We start from the raw sequence: 25893 nt of genomic DNA on the forward strand, positions 1-25893 counted from the left end.
CTTTCCAAACATTCAGAGTCAAATGTAAAATGAAGCAGTAGCAGACCAATGTCTACATATATTGTGAGATATTGGTCTCATCCAAACACACTTTGTCGTGTTCATATGATCAGAAATGTAGCTTTCAGTCCACAGCTGTGTTCCTGTCCAGCAGATAATTTGGCTGCAGCTTAGAGACCAGAGGTACAGTTTGGGGACCACTGATCCCAGTACAGCGGGGAGTGTAAGGTATGCAGTGGTGTCAGAGCTGTCCAATGGCCAGTTCCTCAAAAGGGTCTGGTGTCGATTTCTTTTATAGCCAAGTTCCGCTGAATCACTTCGGGAGCTATACCATATGGAACTACAGTTCCCAGGGTCAGGTAAGGTCTCCCCATGTACAGCACCCAACAATTACCACAGCTCATAAACCACAATTTAACGGTTCAAATTTCAGTCCAGCCCAAAAAGAACCACACAAAATGGCTTAGTCAGTCGTGAAAGAACAATACTGCCAACACTGATGCAGTTACAAATTTTATTTTTTTTAATAAATACAAATGTTATGTCATTAAGAAAACTTCCCATCTATAGTAGGTAGTTTTGCATCTTTACAAAGCTAATTTCTTTTTTTTTTTTCCTAGAAAGCTGGTAGCAATTGCCATTGTGCGAGGAAAAGCGAAATCAGAGTTCAGTAAGAAGTCAAATGTATCCTAGTGTTTCATCATTTTATCTTCTGATTAGCATAGCCCTGAAACCATCAACACAGTTAAATGCAACTTTATGGTTCCATGGCACAATTCTGTTCTGTTGTTATTACTTGCATAGAAAAAAACTATAATTTATATAAAAAATAAACAACCAGAACATTTCTATTGCCTGAAGCAGTTTTCCTGCAATTAGAACACATGATTTCAAAATAGTTAATGCACAATATTTTCCTTTTTGACTGATTGACAGTAAGCTCAATAGAAGACAAAAACAGCCTCTTAATGATCTTCCCCAAAAGCGATGGCTAAAATCATTCCATACTGGAAGTTAAAAGACAGATCTTTTAAAGCATTAAAAAGGTGACAGACAGCGCCATAAAACAGTAATCGAGAAGTCCTGGATAATCAGCAAAACGACTGTAGTACTGTAGGTTTAAGAATGAAAAGCAATTTAGTCAAGACTGCTCTCATTTGATCCAAGTGGTTCTACACGTAATTTCTCCACCCTGTGAGATCATTCATCTTCAAGTGAATGTTTGTTAACCGAATGTTAAATCCGACATCAAGACCATTATCAAGTTCAGAGTTAAGAGCCAAATCAATCAGCCACTTTCTGAGGAGGAGCTAGCTGTAATGGGTCAGTAACACTGACCACAAGCTAAATTAAAAACACTAAAGTGGAGAAAGTACGTTGGTCATCGGACCTGGACAATTTAGAATTAGATGGTTTCTCCGACACATTCCTCCATGATCGCCCATGCCAGACTGCTCTGCCTGCTGGGGGTGGGGAGGGGGGGTTGCTGCTCCAGAAAAAGCAGCCCGTGAACAGTATTGGTTGTTTCCTCGACGGCATCACCTTCAACCGCGCGGTTAGAACGTGACGCCGCGTAACAGTCTTGTCTCGTTCGAAGCTCCAGAAGACACAACGGCCCTACCCTTGACTCTCTTTGGTATAACAAAATGGGGGCTACAAACACACACACTTTGGGAATGTTCTTGCAGGGAGTGGAGAGGAGGTACCGGCGTGGCGTCCCGTCCTCGTTTTTCCTTGTTTTACGGGCAGAGCAGGGCAGCGCAGGCAGTGGACGGGGGGCTGGGGTAGGGGGCCTGGCGGGACAGCTTTAGCAGGACACCTCGGTGGACTTGGGCACGGCCTGGTCCACGTTGCTCTCTGCGGTGCCGTCGGCGTGGGGGTGTGTGCGGTGGGCCTCGGCCGTGTGGGAGCGGCTGCGGGTGCCCTCGTTGGTGTGGGAGCGGCTGCGGTTGCCGTCGAAGGAGTGGATGCTGGAGCCCGAGGCCGTGCGAGAGCGCACCAGCCTGGTCATGCTGGCTGCAGGCACTGTGGGAGAGAGCGGAGTTCACACTTAGACACGCGCATACACACAGAGACACGCACACACACACACACACACACACACACACACACACACACACAGACACGCGCACACACACACACACACACACAGAGACACGTACACACACACACACACAGAGACATGCGCACACACACACACAGAGACACGTACACACACACACACACAGAGACATGCGCACACACACACACGAGAGCGCACCAGTCTGGTCATGCTGGCTGCAGGCACTGCGGGAGGGAGCGGATGAGTCATTCCTACAGCAGGAAATCACACTCAGACATGCGCGCACACACACACACACACACGCACACACACGCACACACACGGAAACACGCAGGGACACGCAGGGACACGCAGGGACACGCGCAGACAAACAAGCACACAAGCACAGACACACCCACACCCACACCCACAGAGACACACACATGAGAGCGCACCAGTCTGGTCATGCTGACTGCAGTCACTGGGGGAGGGAGTGGATGAGTCATTCCTCCGGCAGGAAATCACACTCAGACACACAGACACACAGACACACACACACACTCGCAGACACATGTTCACACACAGAGACAAACACAGATGCATAGACCAGCACATGTGTGCGACCATTCAGTGCAGCATGCAGTTGTCACTGGTTAACCATGCTCTCCACATATCCGAATGGGATTGCCATTACATTGAATTGCTATGACAACCAAACATTTTTGGTTCCAAGCATGCTCTTGCCATGAAAATATATATTTTTTTATGTCTCAGTGCTGCTTTCATTATTAGAGAAGGCCATGCTATGACTAATCCCCCTAGGAAGTTCTAGTTCTTTTTATCTTGCAGTCATAAACAGACAAAATACTAAATCATATTTGGCACTTACTGTGGCCCATGCCCTGAATGAAATACTTGAAGGCTTCGGTCAGCTTTGCTGGCTGTTGAGGGAAAGAGACAAAGAATAAGCACGCAAACCAAACAAATATTCACACTGAATTTTAACACCAATTTATTTTTCATGTTCACATTTATAAGACCAAGAGAGAGGCTATCTGGAAACACCAATATCAACAGCTACTGGTGCATGCAGTGTGGGAATTATTAGTTATTATGTTATTCTGAGAAATGCCCAATGATTGTCTAATGTGCTTAGCAGAAGACCCATTTCGGCTAACGATTATCCCTCAGCCGGCGCAAACTGGTTTTAGCACCTAAAGCCGCGCTAACGCACCTGATCGACCTGGGGCAGGCCACCGCAGTCAGCCATCTGCAGAGGGAGGGGAAGAGAGAGATTTGCCCTTCAGTAATGAGGCATATAATGATTCATAGTTACAACTGCTTAAAATGGGAGAAGAGACACAGCACTTTACTTTTAAACAGCAAAGCAGACAGCTAAGTCAGTTACAAGCACTAAAAACAGGAGAACAGACGCCGAGCTTAACTGAGTAATGAGACACGCAGTCATTCAGTCACATGACTGTTTACAACATTACGTTTTTGACTACAATCGCCCGAGGCATAGCCTACATTTATTAACCAATGCGTTGTTTCCCCCGTTGAAAAACAACATTGTCAAATACGGAAAAACTAGACAAGTCAGGTGAAAATGGGTCAGCTGGAACCAAATGTGACCTCCGGTCTTACCAGGGCGACAGCACAGGCACAGCGTTAGTCAATAAGTCACAGGGAGTGCTGAGCAAGCGGAGGCTTATCAGCGCCTGATGCTGCTTTACTATTAATAACCCGGCCGTCTGCGATTATGGCAGGTGAGCCCGGTCACTCACCTTGAGAAGTGTGGTCTTTGTCGGGTCCAGTTTGGTGTTGCACTCCACCTGCACGGACAGCATTTAACATGGTGAGCAACAAGGCAACGCTACACGTGAAGTTTCCCTCAGCTTTGCTGAAGTACAGTGAGGTGCGTAAGTATTTGGACAGCAGCGCAATTTTAAACTCCTACATGGCATCACTCAATTTACCATCAAATTAAAGCAGTCATTACCCACTTTATGTGAAATTGTGTTGCTGTCCAAATACTTAGGGACCTGTATACCCTGTTTTATTTAATGTGCTTTGTCTTTTTCAAAGTTGTTTACTCTACTTCTGCCAGTCTCAGAGCACAGGAGAGAGAGGGTCATTAGCACCACACACTTACCACAGCGTCAACAGCCGGGGAGCTGTCGCCTACAACCAACAGAGTAGAACACCTACGGATACAGAGAGTGTCATTAGGGTCCTGCCTTCAGCATAGACTATGGTCTCAATGATGTGTTCAAAAAGCCATAAGAAAAGGTGTATCTGACTCACTTCAGGGTTCGTGCGTGGATGTGTCCTCCAGGGATTGGTCGCTCGACATCCAGGTCTCTTCGGCTGTTGAGAAAAAAATTGGTTAAGTACAACTGAAAAATAAACTGCTTTAGGTGGGTGATAATGTTTTATAAATGAAATCTGCCAGAACTGGTGGAGCCTTACCTCTCATAGGACTTCACAAAATGGTGGAGGTTGGTCTGGTTCACGTCATGCAGGATGTGGTGGCGATATGTTGCGATCAGGTCATGGTTGTTGTGAATTTCCTCCTGGAGAAAAAATAGTCACAATATGCTCAGACCTACAGATAGCAGGAACGATCATGCAAGTGTCCCTTTATTTTTTATTTATTGATCATTTACATAGTAAATGAAAAATAAATAAAATTTTAAAACAGCATGCAGATGGAGCAAATTCAATTAATAACACCCTTTGAATGTGATAAATATTTAATTGTACTGTAAATATTACAGTAACTTATAATGCTCATAAAAGCAAAAAAACATAGAACAATCACCTACCTTCCCAAACAGATGGGTGATAATCATGTTGGGCAAATCGTGGGCCCAGCCACTGATCTGAAATTAATTAAAGAAACAAGTTCACTTCTGATAGCTGTGTACATAACATCGGTAACTTTACTGCCTAATTAAAATTATACAATGTTACACACTAGATCAGGGATTATCAAATCCGGTTCCTCCAGCTGCTGGTTTTCCACCCTCCCTTTACCTGGGAGTCAGGTCTGAAGACAGTCTGACCAATCAGTAGGGCTAATTGTTCAGCTAATTACCCAGGGGGAAAAGAAAACCAGGACTAGATTTGGATTTCAGGTCCAGATTTGATGATTGCTACACTAGACCTTAGAGGTCCGAGCAGAAGGATGGCAACCCAGACTTTCAGATTATTAATAAAGCAGGGTATTCTTTGAGAGGTATGATTATTACATCAAGGCAAACAGGGCATTCAGGTGAAATGGCATACCAGAAATGGGGGTATATGTACACTCAACATGCTTGTGTCAACGTGAGCTCATGTTCAGTACGTTACCTTGTGTGCAGCCCAGTTCATCCAGCCTTCCGCACATGGGTTAATGTTGATCAGCATCAGGCCATCCACCATCGTTGGGTAGTCCAGCTACATCAAACACGAAGCAGCGGTCAGGAGCAACTCCACCGCATTCAAACCAGAACACTTAACATCTCCCTTTAGACATTCATTCAATTTGATCAGAAACAAATAATACAAAGACAATGCACCCTGTTCTGTATTGCTCTGAACAGAAAGTTCACAGTTCTTAGTACTTGCACCCAAAAGAAACTGTTATTTCAGTTTCTGAAAGAACCACAAATGTTTCAAAACCACATTTTGGAAGATTTGTTTTCAGACCTAATGTTGACACTCCATGCTTGTGCAATTGCAACAGGACAAACCTGGCACACAGTCAGTTGTTACACGTGAGGTTTCAATGTTCTGGACAGGCCAGAGATGCAGGAGATTCCAGCAAATATTAAAGAGCAATTTGTTTGGCGAGTGAACACATTTCACTTTTCTATGCTTTACTGATCTTGTCTGGTGTATTGGAACCTATGGAATTTTCTCAAAGCAAATTGCAAAGCCCTCCTTCCGATCCTCTTTGTAGGCTCAATTGCACCAGGCAAGATCAATCGAGCACAGAAAAATATTTCAATTACAAATATTTACATATTCGACCGAGGTCTGACTGCAACTTCCCGAAAATGCAGAACGGTGCTGAACAGGGCACATAGGGTAGTATATCCTACAGTACATTTTATTAAAGTACTGTGAATAAACATATGCAGGAGTGGAAAGTCATAAATGTGGAACTCACCGCAAATTTGGCGAGGATGTAGGCCCCGGCTCCAACACCTATACCCATGACACTCTTCATGCTGTCAGAAACGAGAATGAAACGATAAATAACCTGAATTATCCCCACTGAATACATGACAAATAAACCACCAGGCTAAAGCAACATCTACCAACCTGGTGGTGAATATGTATGCATTACAGTTTCCATCATGAGCAGACCTGTGTCAGATACTGCAAGCACTTGAACTGCAGTACTTTTTACATACTAGTAAAACTCATGCAGAGTACTGGACTTCTATAAAACAGAGACATTCTTCCACAAATCAAGGTTTTGATATGCAAAATGTCAAACATTCTCAGGGATAAAAATGTGCAGGCATTTGAAGGGATAAAGGGTTTCAAATATGTATTTTTGCTGATTCATACCAGTATGCTTAACTTTAAGGCCATTCTGTGTCACTTACCCAAAGTGCTTGAGGACAACAGGAAGAGTCTCAGATAGCTGGTCCATGGAAGGATACTCATACCTACAGAAAAGAAATCCATTTACAGTTTATAATGACATCATAACTCTATAACAACTGTGTAGGAGTAGCTTTCTTTTTGGAATAACAGTTTAAAAACCTAAACGCTTAGGAAGTGCGATGGTGCGGTCAGTCACACAGTGGATATGGTTTCTGTAATTAATACCGGAGTGAAAAACATTACTCAAAATTGCCTATATGTATCAATTATTAAAATCTGGTACTCATAGTTAAGGCCAACTGTTTACCGAGAGTAACGACTAAACCAAAACAAGGCCTTCAATGATTAAGCGAGCCGTGCGAAATTATCCCGCTCGACCTTAATCAGTCACAATGCTGGCTCTCAGACACGGGAACACGGGCAACGCAGATGCGCCTTCCCAGGATTTCAGACCGTTCAGGGCCGAGTGGAAGCGGGTTGAAAAACAGGTGTTTAAAGGTCACGGACGCGGCGGCCTACATTTGGAGTCGCGCTCACCCGGGAGGGAAGGCGGTGGCCTCGGCGTGCTGTCCGGGAGCCTCCACGTGGCACACGGCAAAGTGCTGGGTGATCTCCTGCATGTCCTCGTGGTCGAACAGCGAGTCGAAGCAGTTCTTGTCTGAAGGAAGGGAAACGGGAGAAACACGCTTAAACTTAGAAGCTGAGACGGGACTGCTGAGATTACCATGCGTAGGGGAGAGCGGGGTCTGTTGTGACATGGGGTCCATTGTTACCCAATGTTTTTTTTTTTTTTTTTCCAATCAGAAACAAGCTAGCCTGCTGTAAATCACATTACACACCCCCATACATGTCCACTTTCACCTCGGATTTCAACAGACCAGTTTCCTGTCCATTTCGTGCTCAGGAAACATTGCGTAAAAATTGACCCCGTGTCAGAATTGACCCTGCTGTCCACTACATAAGCGGGGTCGTATATGAATACAGACGCATGTTAGACCCGCTTATCTAGCAGGTTCCTCCCAACCCTAGCTAGATATGAGTAGAAGGTCTTCCAGTTTTCACAGCTATTGAGCACTCGATTGATCCATTAGGCCAGTTGTTTACACTGTTAATTCAACGGGTTTCTCGGTCTGAAATGGATGCAGATTTTAAGGTGAACATAAGACAGCAAATTCTCTGTGGCTCTCCAGAATCAGGCCAGGAGAGTCCTGGTGCAGTGACAGGCAGCACTAGATGTGTCTCGACTCAGGTAGACGTGTGGATATGTGCATGCTGTAAAAGACTCACGGTTCAGTCCAATGTCATGGAAGGTCAGGATGACAGGCCGGTCCCCTTTCGGGACCCCCTTCATGGTGCAGTGGACAGAGCCAAACGGGGTCTCCACATCAGCCTCCTGTGGGATCACAACTCTGGTCAGGGCATTATATTAAACAAAAACAACACATAAGCATGGCTAAGGAATCCTTAATACAATGGCTTGGCCAGCTGGAATTGGATTCCCAATAAATGATACATACACTCATTGAGCACTTCATTAGGAACACCTGTACACCTACTTATTCATGAGGTTATCTAATCAGTCAATTGTGTGTAATACATGAAATCATGCCGATACAGGTCAGGAGCTTCAGTTAATGTTCATATCAACCATCAGAGTGGGGGAAAATGTGATCCAAGTGACTTTGACCGTGGAATGATTGTTGGAGCCAGACAGAGTATCTCAGAAACTGCTGATCTACTAGGATTATCAGGAAATATTCAGTGAGCAGCAGTTCTGCTGGCAAAAACGTGTTGTTAATGAGAGAGGTAGGAGGAGAAGGGCCATACTGGTCAAAGCTGACAGGAAGGTGCCAGTAACACAAATAACCACACATTACAACAATGGTACGCAGAAGAGCATATCTGAACAAACAACACGTCAAATCTCCAAGTACGTGGGTACAACAGAAGACTTTAGAAGACATTAGTTTGTTTGTTTTTTAAGTGTAATAAATAGCTAATAAAGTGCTCACTGAGTGTATATATATTAATAAATGAAAATAAATTGCAATAAATATTTTAATGAAACCAACACACGCAAGCATGTCCAAAGGAATCTTGGAAATCTTTTGAACCAATGATTGGGGTTCCATTAAAAAGAAATAAAACATAATCATTTCATTTAGATAAAATCACACCATAGATTACATCAACGTTTGTCAAATGAACCAGCAGACAAAATGGCATCTAAATGACATATCACTCTTATAAAACGCCATAAAAAACATTTTCATAGGCAAATGGAGAATTTTCTAAAGAGAATATTCGGAAAGAATCCCTCAAATGATCAATCTTTCCAAAATTGTTTGATTTAATTTAACCCTTGGAAATAATTTATGCCCAAATCTCTCCTGATATCCCTTAGAAGAACTCTTATCTGAGATAGACAGTAAACACAACCAATGGCAGCAGCAATCTGAAGTCACACAAAATAGTCCCATTGAAGAATCTTCCAAACTATTCATTCCAACCTCTCTGCATAGCCAAACGGAATCCTTTTACAAAATCGTCTTTTAAGTGCATTTTCCCCAAATGTTATGGCTCTTCTTTAAGTTTCAGCTACCAGCACACTCTTATGTCTGGGCATGTACACTTTATATTGCTCATTCCAAACTGCAAATGAGAACTAGTGAGCCGAATGAGACTCCCACCCTGAACTGACATCGCCCTCAGTGACAGTCCATGCCAGCTGCAGTATTGCTGACTAAAGGCTCCCAAACCAGGCCCATTCCCCAACATTATCAAAGGAAAGTCACAAAAACATTCAAAAACCTCAGCATAGAAACAAGCATCAGTATAAACTTACAAATATTCACTAATAATAAAACAATAACTTAATAGTAAGAGTTAAGATAATTATTCAATAATCGTCAGGTACTCACAACGGATTCAGGTTCAAAAACGCACTCCATGTCAGGATCCTCAAGAACCATGTTTGCAGTTGCAGGTTAGCACAGTGAGGAATAGATCCAACGTTCTGAAGCTCTCACTCAAAGGTACTTAACAAGCAGCCGGCTCAGGATTGCGTTTTATACTCCTGCCTCGCACTGCTCTGCATAAGCCTTAGCATCCCATGGTTCCTTGCACACCCACCAAAACAAGCTAATTCTGGATGACAAGATTTGCAAATTGGATCAGCCAATGCTAGGTTGTTTCGCATTGCAAAATGATACTCGTTTTCAGTTCTGTGACATTAGAAAATTATAATCAGGCACACCGCTGCAAGCTGTCCCATCAGTAATAGGTTAAAAGGCTATTCACAACATAACATACCAAGGATTTACTTTACTTTGTACCAAACCGTTCAGCAAATTCTTAGTTCTCTTGTCCCGTAAGACAAGCTGATCAAGTGATGCGGGGGTGGTACTGCATTCTAAAACGTCCCTGTTTCTAATCTCTACATACTGAAGCAAAACTGAAAGGGTTATATTCTAACTGATGTTTAACTAAGTTCAATACTTTTAAGGGAAATAATGCTTGCTGGTAAACATCGTAATATAAACCCAGGCTCTGCTAAACAGGAAGTGACTGCTGAGCAGAGGGTTTTATCTATGTCCCTGACCTTTGAACCAATTAGTTTTAGCTATAAACAGGCAGTCTGCTTCGGCAGCCACTGCAATTACAATGGGGACTTTAGGAATATTGGTATACATTTAATAATCATCGTGAAGTTTATTGCAATTATGAAGTCACACTTCATGCCTAATAATTTTAAATTACGTTTAAAAAGATAAATTAAACTAAACGAATTTTAATTTTAAAAAGTAACATCGACTAAAACTATGTACTATTAAGTCCAGACTGGTTAAGTTGGGAGCAGTGGCACTGAGTATGCATCAACAATGCCAGTGGGGTTAGCTACAACCTTAGTCGCCAGGAAGGTCCGTGTGACGCAGGCATTTTGTGTATGGGGCATACTAGTAGTAGAGTTTGCCGTAATGTGAAGGGTGTCTGATGCTCATTGTAGCACAGAGGTGGGAGCCATCTTATCACTATGCACTGTGACAGCATCTTATTCTGTGTACTGAAATCCTACAGTGCCTGACCATCTTCCTTGTTTATCTTTTCCTGGGGCTCCTGCCCTGCCCTGAGTTCACCGACCGCTCCAGACCTCCCTTGATTAGGTCATGGACCTGTAGCCGGGTTCATCCGGAGGTTTCTTCCCACTGGGGAGTTTACATCACGGTGGCATTTTTGGTGATCATGTCTGGGGTTTGCTCTTTAAAGTGTAAAGACAGGCATTTTGTAAAGTGTAAAGACACTTTAAGGAGTAGCAGACAGTATTCTGCAAAAAGGGCTGTACAAATAAAAATGAATTCAATCGAATAGAAGAGGTTGAGAATTTTGCGGCTTATTATTGTGAAGAGAACCCCTACCCACCTTCCCCGTCATGTAGGAGAGGACAATCTCCTACATGCCAGATAAATATCCACCATGGCTCCTTCTGGGGGTAAACACTTGGCACTCTTCCAGCAGGACTAATCCCATTTAACTGGACGAGGTGAGCGTGCGACTAGGTCAGCTTTGTAAACACCCCTGGCAGATGGTTGGCCTTCCAGTGCCTGCCCATAGATGCACAGGCAGTTGACAATATTAGATGCTACCCTGGAAACCTGAAGACTAATCTTCTGGGAGGCTCAGCACGGGATTGCAATCGGTTTAAAAATTCTTCAGCGCTTTCAGAGGACTTCAGCGGGACTAAATTATTCAAACGGGAAATTCACAGAGCACAGAGATTTCTTGCAGTGATCAGGAAGGCTCACAAATTAAATTAGCAATTCAAATTTTGGGAGAGGTAAAGGCAAAAATACAATGAACACACGCATCCTTCAACTACCATCCAGAAACTACATTTCAGACAAACTGCAGAATTAACCTTTACATCAACAGTTTTGTGAATGCTATCTATTTACCTATTATTATTATTATTATTATTATTATTATTATTATTATTATTATTATTATATTTTGCATAACCCAAAACAACCACCACTTTGGAGAATAAATAAATAAATAAATAACTCAAACAGCTTCCTTTACAGAAATTATATAGGAATACGAAATTAATAAAGAAAATAAAAATAAGCCAGTATGCATTAGCAACTAAACAAAAACCAATTAAGGCCAATACTGGTTTGGCTTAAGTGGAACTGGAGTTGTCCAAGGTCCTGAACTTTGACCCAGCTCATAAACGGACATGTTCTGCGTTAATTAGTTTTTCCACCTCAGTTGTTTAATGAAATCAAATTGACACTAGTGCTAAAAACTAAAATCAAAATTCAATTTGGAAAATTTGATGGACAAATACATGTGATAAAATAATATTTGCTTAAAAGCTTTACTCAAACAAGACACACACACAAACTAGGAGGGGACCATAGTTTCATTAGTCTCACAGATATCATTTTTGATAATCGAGTTTTGGGAGAACAAATTTTCCCACTGCTAACACAGTCCCTACAGTCCTGATGATTCAGACTACACAGCATGAAATACGCTGTAGCCAAAGCACTTATTTCATTCAGAAAGACCAAAAGAAACTGCCAAGGTCAACAAATGGCCTTCATAAAAGTCAAGCCGGGTTAAGAGGGTGCCTTTGGAAAACAAGCTAAATCATTTCCACATCTGACTACCATCATCAAACAGAGCTCACAAGATGGAGCTAGAGTGCTGGGATTCAGACCAATTCCATAAAACTTAACCCATCAGGACCACGCCCGTTATGAACTATTCTGCCGATTGGGAAACGTTGAAGCTTGCCCAAGCGTTACAAGTCCTGAAAAACGCGTTTTTAGGCCTTCTGGCTTTCTTTTTCTCTTCTTTCCTTCTTTACTTGTATGGTGGGGTTTTTTTTGGTTGCAAAAACACAAAGATACAGGAAAAGTACTAGAAGAAAAAAAAAGTGGCAGGACAAGGGCCTTGCGAAACAGAAACGGCAGCTGATGCAATCTCAGTGTTCAGAACGTGGTTTTCCTCCTCTTCCATGGTGGTTTCTGCATATCGGTCTATGGGAAAGCGTGTCTTCTGGTATTCTGTCTTGCCTGAGGCACAAAGACTGCCATTCACTCCCGTGAACAGCTGAACTCAGACATAAAAAGCAAATACAGTAATCTGTGTACTTGCCTTTGTCATGAGCTGCTGAACAGCCTCCCTCAGGCCCTAGAACACAAACAAGTACAGTCAAGTCAGGAATGCAGCTAAATCTGCTACATATATGATATTCAGTTTCTAATTAAGCTTGTTTGTCCGTTAGGCTGTCTTTTTTTATAGTTACTCATCAATCCACACACTCCCTTCTTTCCATTACCTGGTGTGGAAATTTGAAATAACAGAACAGTTGTTTGCACTTATTTGCCTGGGTGCAGGAGGTTTTGAGATATGAAACTTGGCAATATGCCCAGAGTCACTCTGTACAAGTGCAAGCCTCCATTTGTTGTATATTCTTGCAAAACAAAACTTGCCATGGAGCCGGAGAGGCTATAGTACGGAAACATGCCAATGAATGACGCTTTAAATCCAGGGACTAAAGGGGTTTCTGGTGAACACTTAATGTTAAAGAAATAGTGTGTTCCTCTCAAGCATACACTGATAATTTCGCATGAAGAGTGAAGACTGAGTTTTCTACCACACTGTAGTGTTGAGGTGAATGTCAGTCTTCATTCTCAAATATCTAACAGACTCAAACATCAAAAGCATACCCAGTAGGCATTTACACTACCTTCAGCATGGTAACCCACACACAATTTTTAAGTATTTAATAGTACATAAAAGCATTCCTTTGATCCTGCTAATCCTGGGCAGTGATTAGGATTAAACAGTTTGTAGGGTAATAACTTTAGCAGAAAGTGTTGATGAGTGCCAATATTTTCTACAATTTAGAAAGGGTTAAAACACTGTAGAGTACACCGTTCACCTAGTTTTTAAAGCAGCATTGTTTCAGAATGTTAAACAGGAAGGAAAACGCTCCAATTTATTCACGCAATCCTTCGTGTTTTATACAAGGTCTGCAGGTAGGTTCCCCACTCACACCACATGCCTCAGTATGCTACCCACAAATCCAGATGCTGGCCAACAAACAGCCCTGATTCCAAAAAAAAAAAGAAAAAAAGATTTTTACAATTATTCACACACTCATACACCTGAAAGCAATGCAAAAATAAAGAAATAACATACCGGCAATTCTCTGTCCACAAGCAGAGGCTTGGATTCCACAACTTGAATATCGTCCATTGTCACCACCGATGAGATCTATGGAAGAGATGACAGGGCATTCAAAATGAATGGCAGACTTTGCAAGCCCTTGGCTTTCACTACCGGTTCTGCTTGTTTACGAGCCCCTGACCTCCTGGACCGCAAAGGAAGCTTTAAATCAACGTGTGAATGACAGAAGCTCAGGGCGTGCTCCCTCCGTGACGTTTGCATTGATATCACAGTTTTATGCACTGGTTTGAAATGTTTTTGTTAGCCAAAACAGCATTGTTACGTATCACGGAAAAAGGACGGGGCACAAAAGTAGGAAGTAAGCTAGTTTTACGATACTTCCCCTTTCTAAATAGAGTTTTCCATTAGAGTGTGAAGACACCGTGGATTGCAAAAAAACATATTGTAGAGAATAAAATCAGTTATGTTCAGTCACGTGGGTTTTCACCATTAACTGTAATTTACTAACCTTCAAACCGTACAGTATTGCATTGTACAAAATAGTTTGTTCACTTTTAACAACAATAAGGAGCTGCATCAATAAAGTCATTTTGATAAATTGATTTTTTTTAACCTGCAACATAACAATGTAAAAAAAGTGCAAAATGAAGAAGTGGCATATGACCCACTGAATGAGGACATGAGTACTCTGTGAGCCTGAACTACCGTCTGCACCTTGAGCAACCGCTTCAAGTTCAAGTTGGCACATGCAGTGTCATGGCAATAAGGATGTAGACCTACAGAATTAGTTTCAGACCAACATATGCAATGTACCACAGACACACACACAAAGACTTCCAAGAGATGAACAGTGGGAAACCAACCACAGACAGTAATTAAGTTAGAACAGAACTAGCTTCTGCAATATAATATGAAGTAAACATGAGTGAAACAGATCTTTCGGGGGACTTTTAGAAGGGCGGGGAGTCGATTTGACTGACATCAAATGAGAAAGGGGACATCAAATGACGATGCATTTCCTGTGTGAAAAGGATATTGATTGGACGAGAACTGAGAACTGAGTTGACAGAGATTGATCAACATACACGCTCATTTTCCAGGAAATGGATGGAACAAACTTTTGTGTGAAAATACACAAGTATTACAATTCTATCATTTTTTTTGCAATGTATACTTTAAGATGTATTTGTATGGTTATGAAAAATTGCCCAAAATTTTTTTTGATTTCAGCTTGTTCCAAGACTTGGTACAGAAGTGAAAAATACAGCAATTCAACAGCTAGAAATGGGGGGGGTATTGGGAGGATAATACATTGGGAGACTACACTGCAATTGTATTCCTTGTTCCCATGTTCTTCCTGTCTACTTCACGAAACTTCGCACAGTGATGAAGGGAAGAGGTGAAGGTGCAGAACGAGGAAATCATATAGAGACAGGAAGAGGCCCGGGACATCCTATACTGCCCTACATCACCTGATATGACCTGGGACCTACACAAGCAGCAACATCATGTTCTGATTTGTGTGCTCCTGTCGAAGTGTCCCAGAGCAACCTAACCCCCAATTTCTCCAGACAAGCTGATTGGTAGCCTATCGCCATTGGTGCGTGAGTTTGTGTGTGTCTGTGTGTGAGTGAATGAGAGGCATCAATTGTAAAGCGCTTTGGATAAAAGCAATATATAAATGCAGTCCTAGTTATACACAGCTACCTCCATATTGGAAGCCAGATACATAAACAAAACAGTTTAAAATTCAGACAGGCTTCATGCTCTTAAAACCGGTATATGAAAAGAGCTTCTACTGTATCATGACATTTTTACCCTTCCCAGTACAGTAATGCTGGGAACGTTTCAGGTCAGTCCAGGTTATATAGTCAGCATGAACTGAGGACTGTTCATTAATGGATAAGCTACCTACCTGGCCAAAGGCCAGCCTTTCTGAGTGAATTCTGAGTGCACAGTATGGAAATTTGGGTAGTGTAACAACTCCCACGCAAATACATGCTAAATGCTTTACATACATGCACTGCTTTTAGTTTTTGTAACTGGCCTTATGGCTTGGGTATCTGGTCTGATCACATACGGGTTGTAGAACCGGCCAGATCATACCAAAGAAGAGAAAGGTCATCTGCTTGGTCTGCTCTTTGTGTCTGGGGGTTACGGTCTTGCTAGACTGCTGTCCTGCACTGGGAATGTGCATCATGATCAAGCAATTTCACAGCAGGTTTGGCAGCTCTCGAGTACATGCCATAAACCCAACCTGAGCCAGTGCTCCCTGCACACAAACAAGGTGACACAACCGAGCAAAGCCAGAGTGCAGCAATCCCAAATGGTAAAAAAAGGGGGAAATAAAAAAGGAAAAAAAACAACATTATTTAAGCTGGAGATTTGGTCAAACCTGAGCACAGAAGAGCACAGTACACAAGCAGGCATTGAGTCAAATGAGAAGGGGATTATCCAACTGACTAAAAACCTACCTCTCAGGGAAACCGAGGTGGCAAACTATGCAACCACTCACAGGAATCCGTCGCATGAACCAAATTCCACTGGCATGAACCTAATGTGGCCGAAGCTGTAGGGCACACCGACGAACTCCACACAAATGCCAACGAATCAGATACCAAAATCCACTGCCAAATCACCATGAAGTGGCACAATAAACTCTGCCTGTCACTTCCAAGAGCCACTCGCTTGTTGTGCAATTCTGAAGCGGCTAAGGCGGTTGCTATGGAAATGTTTCAATGAGAGCCTTCTCCAAAATTCTAGCCCAACCATAACAACCCCTTTTCATTTCCACCAGGAAGTTTCTTTACAATGACTGATTGTGACTGTCAAGCACAACAATGGCGCACTACTTATTAATCCAGCCTAGAAAGTAAAAGGGTGATCTCTCAGTTAGAAAAATTCTACTGAAAGCAAGTTCCCGGAGTAACAGCACCTCGTAGTTTGGAGAATGAAATGAGCCTGTGTGTTAGCGGTTGTAGGCAAATGTCAGCAGAATAACAAGAGCCTCCAGGGAACCGCAATGATATTTCATTGAACTAGCGCTACGAAAGTGTACAGCTAAGATTGACAAATCATAAATAAAGACATGCTCTGCGTTCTTCTGAAGGACCAGGTAAAGACACAGTCCGAATGAAGAAAGTGGTTTGCACTCGGTCCAGTGCTTGGCTTATTTCAAACACAAATCATGGACCACATATGCAAATTTATTTTGTGAACCTTATCACTCTCCAAAGCAATAACCACAAAAAGGTAATGTACTTCGAAAAAAAAAGAAAGAAAAAGAGACCATTCACTCGAGCCCATTTAATTTCTCTGACTTTCTAATATGCAACCAATTGTGCAGGGATTATGAAATTGTTTTTTTAAGTATTGCAAGTAAAATGTTAAGTCCGTAATACTCAATTCTGGCTCTTGAGGCCAGTAGTACTAAAAGTTCCCCTCTGGGACCTCGGACAGATTTGAGAATCACATGGCGAAGCATTAAGGCACAATTAATGCAGGACTGTAGTAAGCACAACAGAGTAAACTCCTGCTAACCACCTTGAGCTAAACTGATTACCCAATTCCCTCATTTAACTGTTGATATCAATTTCCGATTGAGTTTGAAATCCAGACCATAAGTATAGATTAACTGTAGGTCTATACTTGGGCTCTTGTGTAAACTATGACAACTAGATCTCAACGTGATTGATTTTTGGTTGCTCATTACTTTCCCTTTCTAGAATCGCAAACTGTGGGCAAATTCACCAAATGAACCTACTGTGAGAACCTTCAATCTGTTCGCATATTTATTAGTTCACACAGGCCATTCCTAACATTGCAGTTGAGGTAAATGAATGCGTTTTCCATCATTGGACGTCATAAAATCGAATGTTTTGATAAATAAGCACTTTAAAAACGGATCATCGAATGAATTCCTTTTTTGCATATTCAAATTTTTTAAGGAGCCGGCTACCAGGCTTATTTTCATTCTTACCGGTTTATCCTGACCTTCGTGTAACCACCTCCACCCTGCCATTGAGGGGGTTCATGTAGGGCTTTACTGTACTGTAAGCCCTGCACTGCTCAACAACTCCAGTTTAAATTAGTGGGAGAAGCAGCAGCCACAGCACAGAGGACTTCTGCACTGAAGGGGAGAGTGTTGTTTGTTTGGACCTAAATTAAAATTAAAATTCCCAACGTGGACTCTGCTTGGCAATGTTTCTAAACTATACAAACAAGGTATGACTGAAAAACAAGCTTGAAAGGGAGCTCTTATTATGCTCCGCTTGTCTTTACTTGGGCTTTGAGAGAAAGCCAAATCTGCAAAATATCCGGCCGTTCCCTTAGACACATGGTTGAACTCGACTTCTCATAGCCCAGAGGAGTATCAAACAAGAAAACTACTTTTTTTCCCCTGCTCTGGCTCAAAAAAAATAAAAAAGTGCTTTCAGCTGGTTCTTTTGTTGCATCCTCCCCACTCAAATTCCAGGCTTGACCCATGCAAGGGCCACAGTCCACAAAATGAGACGCTGGCGATTTCAGAGGAAGAAAGAAATATGAAGTCCAAACACTTTTGTTATGTCTAAAGAGGCAGCTGACCACCCAGTCGCCAACGCAGCCAAGCAAATAAGCTGCCATAAATGCATATATACAATTAAACTCATTAAACTCATTAACCTCCTAACAGTGCTGAGCTCAGACCTCTGCAATGAGGTCACCTGTGTGTGTGTGTGTGTGTGTGTGTGTGTGTGTGTGTGTGTGTGTGTGTGTGTGTGTGTGTGTGTGTGTGTGTGTGTGTGTGTGTGTGTGTGTGTGGCACTCTAGGACCCTCGCTTGGTTAATGCTTAACATGGAGTAAAACCGGCCACAGGGCCAGTGGTAATGCTTCACTAAAATGTCTGAACGCAGCGGCTCATGAGAACAGCACATGGTCGGTGTTTTGTGCCCCGTAATCTGCCGCAATGTGTGACTGACACCGTCAGATGGAACACAGCAGGAAGTACGTGTGCCGTTTTTCCATTTACACAGTTTTTTTAAGAACATCCAGTGACATGAACAGGCCGTATTGATGGCTAATGCAGCCAGTGCGTGTACAAACTAAGGAATGCGCCATGTAGTTGTGCATGGATTCTGAGAAGATTCCAGAATATTGAAGCTAATTTTACATTGGAAAGTCTAAGACGCCAAAATGGGAGGAATTATGGAAGTCAATGACGCATTTTTACTGCTACGCACTGCAAACACTGGTCTGATGTATTGGTTCTTCAACTGAAGCAGAGGTCTTAAGCTAAAAATATATATATTTTCCATTGTGTGCAAGATGTAAATTATGAATCTGAATAAATTATGATATCATCTCACTTGCTTGGAACATGCCCTTAAGGTGACATTCACAGAAAACCTTTATATTATGTACAACACTGCCACTTTTGCATGAAACCCACAACTTTATTACAAGTCCATTTATACAATGAAGACTTAAAAGGTTTCTTAAGGCCTTGGAAAGCATTTTCATAGTACTCTTTAAAAGTAAATTTTACTTTTCATTTGGACAGAATTTATGCTCAAAAAACCGTCCATAGATTTTGCAGGGAGACAAGCATTGATGTGAACAGGCTTGTTTGCCACATAATCAAGTTTTCCAACAGTGCCTTGTTTTTAGTTTTCCTTCTGGGCCTGAACTGATCTTTTTTTGTTTCATAAGACATTTCATTAGCAATGTAGCTTGTACTAGCATAAGAAAATTCAGCATAGTGTTTTCACACCAGAGGAATTTAAACTACCTCAGTTTGGTCCTAGTTCCTGAAAAAACAACTTGAAATGCTTACAAATTTAAGACAGCCTTTTCCATTTGCACTAAGGCTTCACTGCCATATTGGCCATGGCCAGAAACTATAGCATCTACACACTGTAAGCACTTTATTAGGCATTTATTATACTTATTTTTTAGACTTATTGGTCTTCTGCTGCTGTAGCATATACACTTAAGAGGTTTGATGAGTTGTGTGTTCAGAGATGCTCTTCTGCTGTAATGTGTGGTTATTTGTGTTACTGTCCCCTTCTGGTCAGCTTTGACCAGTCTGGCCCTTCTCTTCTTACCTCTCTCATTAACAAGGCATTTTTGCCCACAGAACTGCTGCTCACTGGATGTTTTTTTGCCTTCCCACCATTCTCTGCAAATTCTAGAGACTGTTGTGAGAAAATCCCAGGAGATCAGCAGTTTCTCAGATATTCAAACCACCCTGTCTGGTACTAATAATCATTCCGCAGTCATAGTCACTTAGATAACATGTCTTCCTCATTCCAACATTTGGTCTGAACAACAGCTGAACCCTCTTGACCATGTCTGCATACTTGTATGCGTTTAGCCGCTGCCACATGATTGGCTGATTAAATATTTGCATTAAGAAGTTGGTGTATATGTCTACCTAATAAAGGGCTCAGTGAATGTAGAGACAATGATTGCTTCCTAATCTTTGAGAACTCATTTCATCTGTCAAATCCGTAGTCTGGAATAAGTCTGGAATATCAGCAAGTAGCTAAGCAGTTTGAGACCTACATTATCAGACTGTGAAAGAGATCATAATCCAGTAGTAAATATTAAAATGTGGTTACAGGATTACACGTGTTGTGGGTACAATAAAAAAAACTATATTGAAGTTGTGATATGAATGTTATATAAAAGTTATATAAATGTAGCGAATTTGACTATCCGTTAGGCATGTGTGTGATCATCTTGGCCAGCATTCACATTTTTGGATATTATCTCGATAATTAACTAAGTTGAAAGTCGTAAAAGTTTAAAATACTAATTCATAACCATAGAAAAACATTTGCTTCTAATATAAGTTTTATTGGGGTTTTTTTTTTTTTTTAAGTAATTGGGCTATAAAAATGTAATGTAAATGTAATGTAATGTAAAAATGTAATAATGTATAAATGTATAAAAATGTTTAACAAAATAGCCCAACATGTCACTCATTGAAGTAAATGTAAACATTTAGGCCGGCTTTTAATGAAATAAAAATAAAATTTGGTCCATTGTTTCTGGTAAATTCCATCTCCCGCAGTGGCGATGCATGACCTCCACCTTCCTCCATGGTACAGGGAAAACGTCCTTCATGTCTCTGTACCTACTGAGTGTCAGAGAATAAGTGCTCCCCCTGTCTGTAGCCATTTATTACTCTTCGTCAGTTTGATAGATGGCTGACCAATACTAAGGTGTTATAAGCTTATAAATTTGACAATTAAATGGGTTCTTTTTTTCTTTCTTTTTTTTTAAAACCAAGATATAGAGTTGCATCAATATTTGTCCCATCACCACTATCAAAAAAGTCTGTAACGGCTTCTTGAAACTACAAACTACAGTGCTACAAACTACTTAATTGTTTGTCTTAGTTAACAAAGTCTTGGGCAGATACTGGGATTCCTTTTAGGTCTACTTCCCAATGTAAAAAAAAAAAAAGTTGCTGCCACTATAAACAATATAAAAATATCTGCGAAGTCTGCAACTCAATACAATGAAAGCAGGATGTGAGGGACTGCTGGGTGGCTCATTCGGATGTGCCACACAGTCTCTGATCGAATCCAGACTGTGCCAGTGCCAGCTCCATAACACCATACGGGATGGGAAGCTTCAGTTGGAGCGTGTTTCTCAGCACACGGCTGCCCGTGGACTGCATGTTAGCCGTATACAAAAATTTTGTGCGAGAATGGCTGTGGGCTGCAATGTGAAAGCACTACACCAGTGTCTGAATCAGCCTCCTAACTACAGTGTCAAACTACTTAAAGCATTAACTGTCTACATACTATGTACGGTTTAGTGCATATTTTTGGTGAAAGTGAAAACTATCCTCCATACCATTTTCCAACAGTGCTGTGGAAGTGTTGTAAGAGGTTCTGCCCTTGTGTGGCCATGCTCAAATGGCATAGTTCTTATTGAAAGAAAATGTTGGCAAAGCCATGTTTAATTTTTAAAGCAAAGCTGCACGTCACACTAATGGCACCAACATGGTTGGTTACTTCCTGAAAAGGACACTCAAAAATATAGTCAGTAAAACTTTTTAAGTACAATACATTGTGTGATTAGACTTTTTTTTAATTTGTTAGGCTTGAACGAGAAAAAAAGTACAATACAATTCGAGAAAGTCACTCAACAAGTGTACTCAACAGCAATACTCAATATTATGCAAGTGTGCCGATTCAGACAGGCAGACAAGTGCCTGACAAGAAAACTCTATTGACCTCTTGCTGAGGATGACTGAATTGCATATGAGAAATCTTCTCTGGATAAACTGGTGTCCCTACTCAAGTAATAATTATGTTTGATTCCCCTGTTGATTGTGGCATAAAAATAAAATATTGAGCCTACACGCACTACATATTCTCTCCCTATGAGTCATATTTGGAAAGAAATGGCTCCCCTACTGGTTATCACTACATTGGAGGTACTGAGAATAGTGCGTTTCGTGTTTTACTTCAGGAAGAAAAGAAAAAAAGGGAAAAAAAAAAAATTACACACACGTGCCAAAGCATTCGTTCACACTTCCTTGTCTAGCTTGCGCATCAAAACAGCGGTTGTACCCACAACGCAATACTTCAGTCTAAACTGAAAACTGAAAAATCCAGAGATCTTCGCTGAAAATCAAGTTACATGGGCTGTCACGGTGTCTTATGTCGTGTTGAAAGGCGAATACACTTCACGAATGCACAGAGAAGTAGCCTCGTAAAAGATAGACTCGTCAGAACTCTGATATTCTACTCTAATAGAGTACACTTGGCCGTGTAGAGAAATGAACACTGTGCACTTTACAGTATGTCAGCAGTTCATAGTTAAATGTTGAACTCTACACCCATTCATCTCTACACCCATGAATGGCCACTAATATAATAGGAGAAAAATCAAACTTTTACCTCATACAAACATTTATTCCTAACACCATGGTAATCAGCAACTAGCCTACATCTACAAAACGTATTTGAAAGCATGTAAACTTACCTTTAGAGTGCGATTGTCCTGGACCTGGAGGGAGGTTTTCCACAAATTGTCCTTATTTCTTTCGAACGAAAAGACGTGATCTCTTCAGGGGTACTAGGCGTTCTCTTCGATACTTCCACCCGCGTGTTTACTACGTGCAGCTGCAGGCGGATGTATCTGGGAATTTTATTAAGGCTTGGCTCACTACAGCCCGGCCCACTTCATGCCGTATAGCTATTGGGCAATACTTCCCCAGTCGCTGAAGTCATCTTTCAAGCGATTGTAAAGTGGGTTTTGACAAAGGAAACGGGCGAGCCAAACGTTAAAAACGAGATCACTGCATTTACTTTTACTTCCTAATATTGATGTGAAATGAGCAATGAGTAATTGGAATGATAGAATTCAGAATTTGGTGAAAATCATGAGTTCACTTTCACTTAGTTTAAAAAAGTATATCAGGAATTGTTGGGAGGACTTAATTAAAATGGATATTTCACATCCCCTAGACAGCAATTGGGTGTGTAGTCTACTGGAATCTTGGCTTCACTGTCATATGTATCTCGGTGCCAAATGATCCTCCTGTACAAAAGTTGGGAAAAGTGGGGTCGTCATACTGTTCTTGCAGTAGGCTACAAAGTCTCTGCAGCGGCTGCAAGTGCAACTAAAGTGCGAGCTATCCGTTAAAATAACTAGTTTTCATGAGTTTCATAGTTCTGCCTGCGGAATGCTGCTCTACAATCATGTTTTATGTTTACCAAGGAGCACATTTTGTACATTCCCTGTAAACATGGATCCGCGTGGGCCCGTTTCACAACTGCTGTGCAGCACTCGTGTCCTTGTTGACTGTCATACAACATTGCATTGTTTATTTTGTATTTCATAGGTGCTTCAGGATAGCTTCCAGAGCTTTATTTTATTTTATTTTTATTAAAACGTGCATATGCCATATGTTTCTACAAATCCAATAATAATAATAATAATAATAATAATAATAATAATAATAATAATAATAATAATAATAATAAAATACTTAATTACAAATCACATTAACTGCATTTTATGTAAGCATAATACATCTTAAATAGCCTACTCTAACTTGGTTAAAAACAACTGTTCAATTATTATTTAATTAGGTCTCCGTGGCATTTATTGAAAATTGCTGTAGGCCATGTCTTTTAATTACATTTTACATAATGCCCATAAACTCCAAGTTTATCATCGCTATGTGGTAACTCTTATTTAACATTTATTTTGCTTTAAATTAAGCTTATCAAAATGTAATTAAACAAAATATCGTTTTTTGAATTTTCAATTCATACTTAAAATGAGTAAGAGAAAATGAGATATGCATAAACTCCTTGTTATGCATGTCCTACACTTCAAAAAGGATTATCCCCTTTTAACCCTGTTGGATTATGATATTTCTCAAATAAGACCTGACAAAAGCTCAAGATAAATAAACCAGGACAGGAAGAACTGAAAATGTTCATAAATGCTTAAGAATGAAAACGCTTTCTGGATCACCCAACACTACGTGGGCATTGACCAATGAATGGCTGTATTCTTTGAAACTAGGGCACAGTGTCTCAACAATCGATAAGAAAGATGAACTTTCGTCCAACTGATTAGAGCTTTACTGTGTGCAGTCATATTCTTTTCCACATGTAACAAATGTACATACACTCAGATACCTGACTGCACTATCAACGCCACTCTACCACCGTCATTATCACCATCTTCTTGTGTTTTCCTTCTGCTATATTCGTCCTTTTTTCACTTCCAGGGTCAAAAGTACGAGCTGATTCTGATTAGTTTAGCACAACGCGCCCCGGGACCATCTGGCAAACAGAGCAGAGAAAGTTTCTGTGTTTCTCCCCCGACGCTTTAAGAGCAAGATCAAAGATTGCGCTGTATCGAAGGTATCGAATTACAGAGAGCAGATAGATAAACACTGAACTTTCTCCTCTCTGCAGGTTCCTGGCTGACGGTTAAATGGCGGGAGGAAGGGAAAAGGACAGGCTATAGAAGCATGTGGCGTTCCATTCAAATCCATATTAAAATGGATGTGGACCACATGTGTGTGGTGCCAGTATTTGGATATTCCTAGACACCCAAAGCTATAACCATTTCAAGTGATTAATTTGTAATATATCTCATAGTAAATACTACCATGGCTTCTGCACATGGTTATGGGAATATTGTTTTTTTCCATTCTAATGTAACCTGATGAAATAGGGGTGTTGCTTACATCACTTCTGGCTTAGTCATGATTTAGTCAGAATCCCATGACTCCTGAATTTCTGTGGGCTGCTCTTCCATTCAGCAACTGAAGTTCAGGAATATGCAGAGTTCAGGAAGTTCAACCAGGCGACACAGATACACTGCACAATAGGCAAACAGTGTGTTGTGAAAGGACCTGAAGACCGGTTCAAACTTGTATCATTACAAAGATCTATATGTGCTATACGACTGGCAGCTTGGAAAGCAGAATTTTGAGTGATCAGTGGTAGGCTATGTCCAAGAGTAAATTAATCAGGAACAACCATATCATTTGAGTCTGTAATCTGTGACCCTTTTGAGTGATTGGTTAAAGATGCAGGCAAGGTTATGAAAGCAGATAGAGGTAGGTTATGATTTAATGAGATTCAGCCTTGTGGACAACATACTAGGTAAAGAGTAGCTAAAAAAAAACCTTTTTCAGGATGTTTGAGTAACATATTAACACCATGTTCAAAATTTAAGCTTTAATTCAATCATGCGTCTGAATTACAAATAAAGTATTTTATTTGTAGTAAGTTTTTTTTTCTTCATGGTGTATTTTGGTGAGTTCATTCTTGGAATCACTTGATGTGCCAAACCATGAAGAAAAAACATTGACATTAATTTTTGTTAAGGACAAAAAATAATTATATATGTGTAAATGATTTTTGTGTTAAAACATTGTTACAAGACCACTGCAATTTAGACTCTCCAATCAGCCTAACGTGCATGTCTTTGGACTGTGGGAGGAAACCGGAGTACCCGGAGGAAACCCACGCAGACACGGGGAGAACATGCAAACTCCGCACAGAGAGGCACCAGCCGA

The 25893-nt window shown here is 41.1% G+C and overlaps 1 protein-coding gene across 2 annotated transcripts; it reads right to left on the minus strand.

The window, feature by feature from the left end:
• Positions 1 to 500: 500 nt before the first annotated feature.
• On the minus strand, positions 501 to 22989 carry ndrg1a (N-myc downstream regulated 1a). 2 transcript variants are annotated; one of them, XM_061255567.1, is made up of 16 exons: positions 22830 to 22989; positions 13859 to 13933; positions 12809 to 12844; positions 7934 to 8039; positions 7184 to 7304; positions 6646 to 6708; positions 6201 to 6261; positions 5399 to 5485; positions 4870 to 4926; positions 4514 to 4617; positions 4349 to 4411; positions 4197 to 4248; positions 3829 to 3876; positions 3276 to 3311; positions 2931 to 2982; positions 501 to 2025 (listed from the first exon to the last, which is right to left on the minus strand). In XM_061255567.1, exons 2-16 carry the CDS (start codon positions 13913 to 13915, stop codon positions 1808 to 1810), a joined length of 1161 nt encoding a protein of 386 aa, XP_061111551.1. In that variant the 5' UTR covers positions 13916 to 13933; positions 22830 to 22989; the 3' UTR covers positions 501 to 1807. The 2 variants fall into 2 exon arrangements, with proteins under 2 accessions (XP_061111551.1, XP_061111552.1); XM_061255568.1 differs by lacking the exon at positions 22830 to 22989 and adding an exon at positions 14028 to 14113.
• Positions 22990 to 25893: the final 2904 nt, after the last annotated feature.

The sequence above is a fragment of the Conger conger genome, chromosome 9, assembly GCF_963514075.1.
Source record: "Conger conger chromosome 9, fConCon1.1, whole genome shotgun sequence".
Lineage (NCBI taxonomy): Eukaryota > Metazoa > Chordata > Actinopteri > Anguilliformes > Congridae > Conger > Conger conger.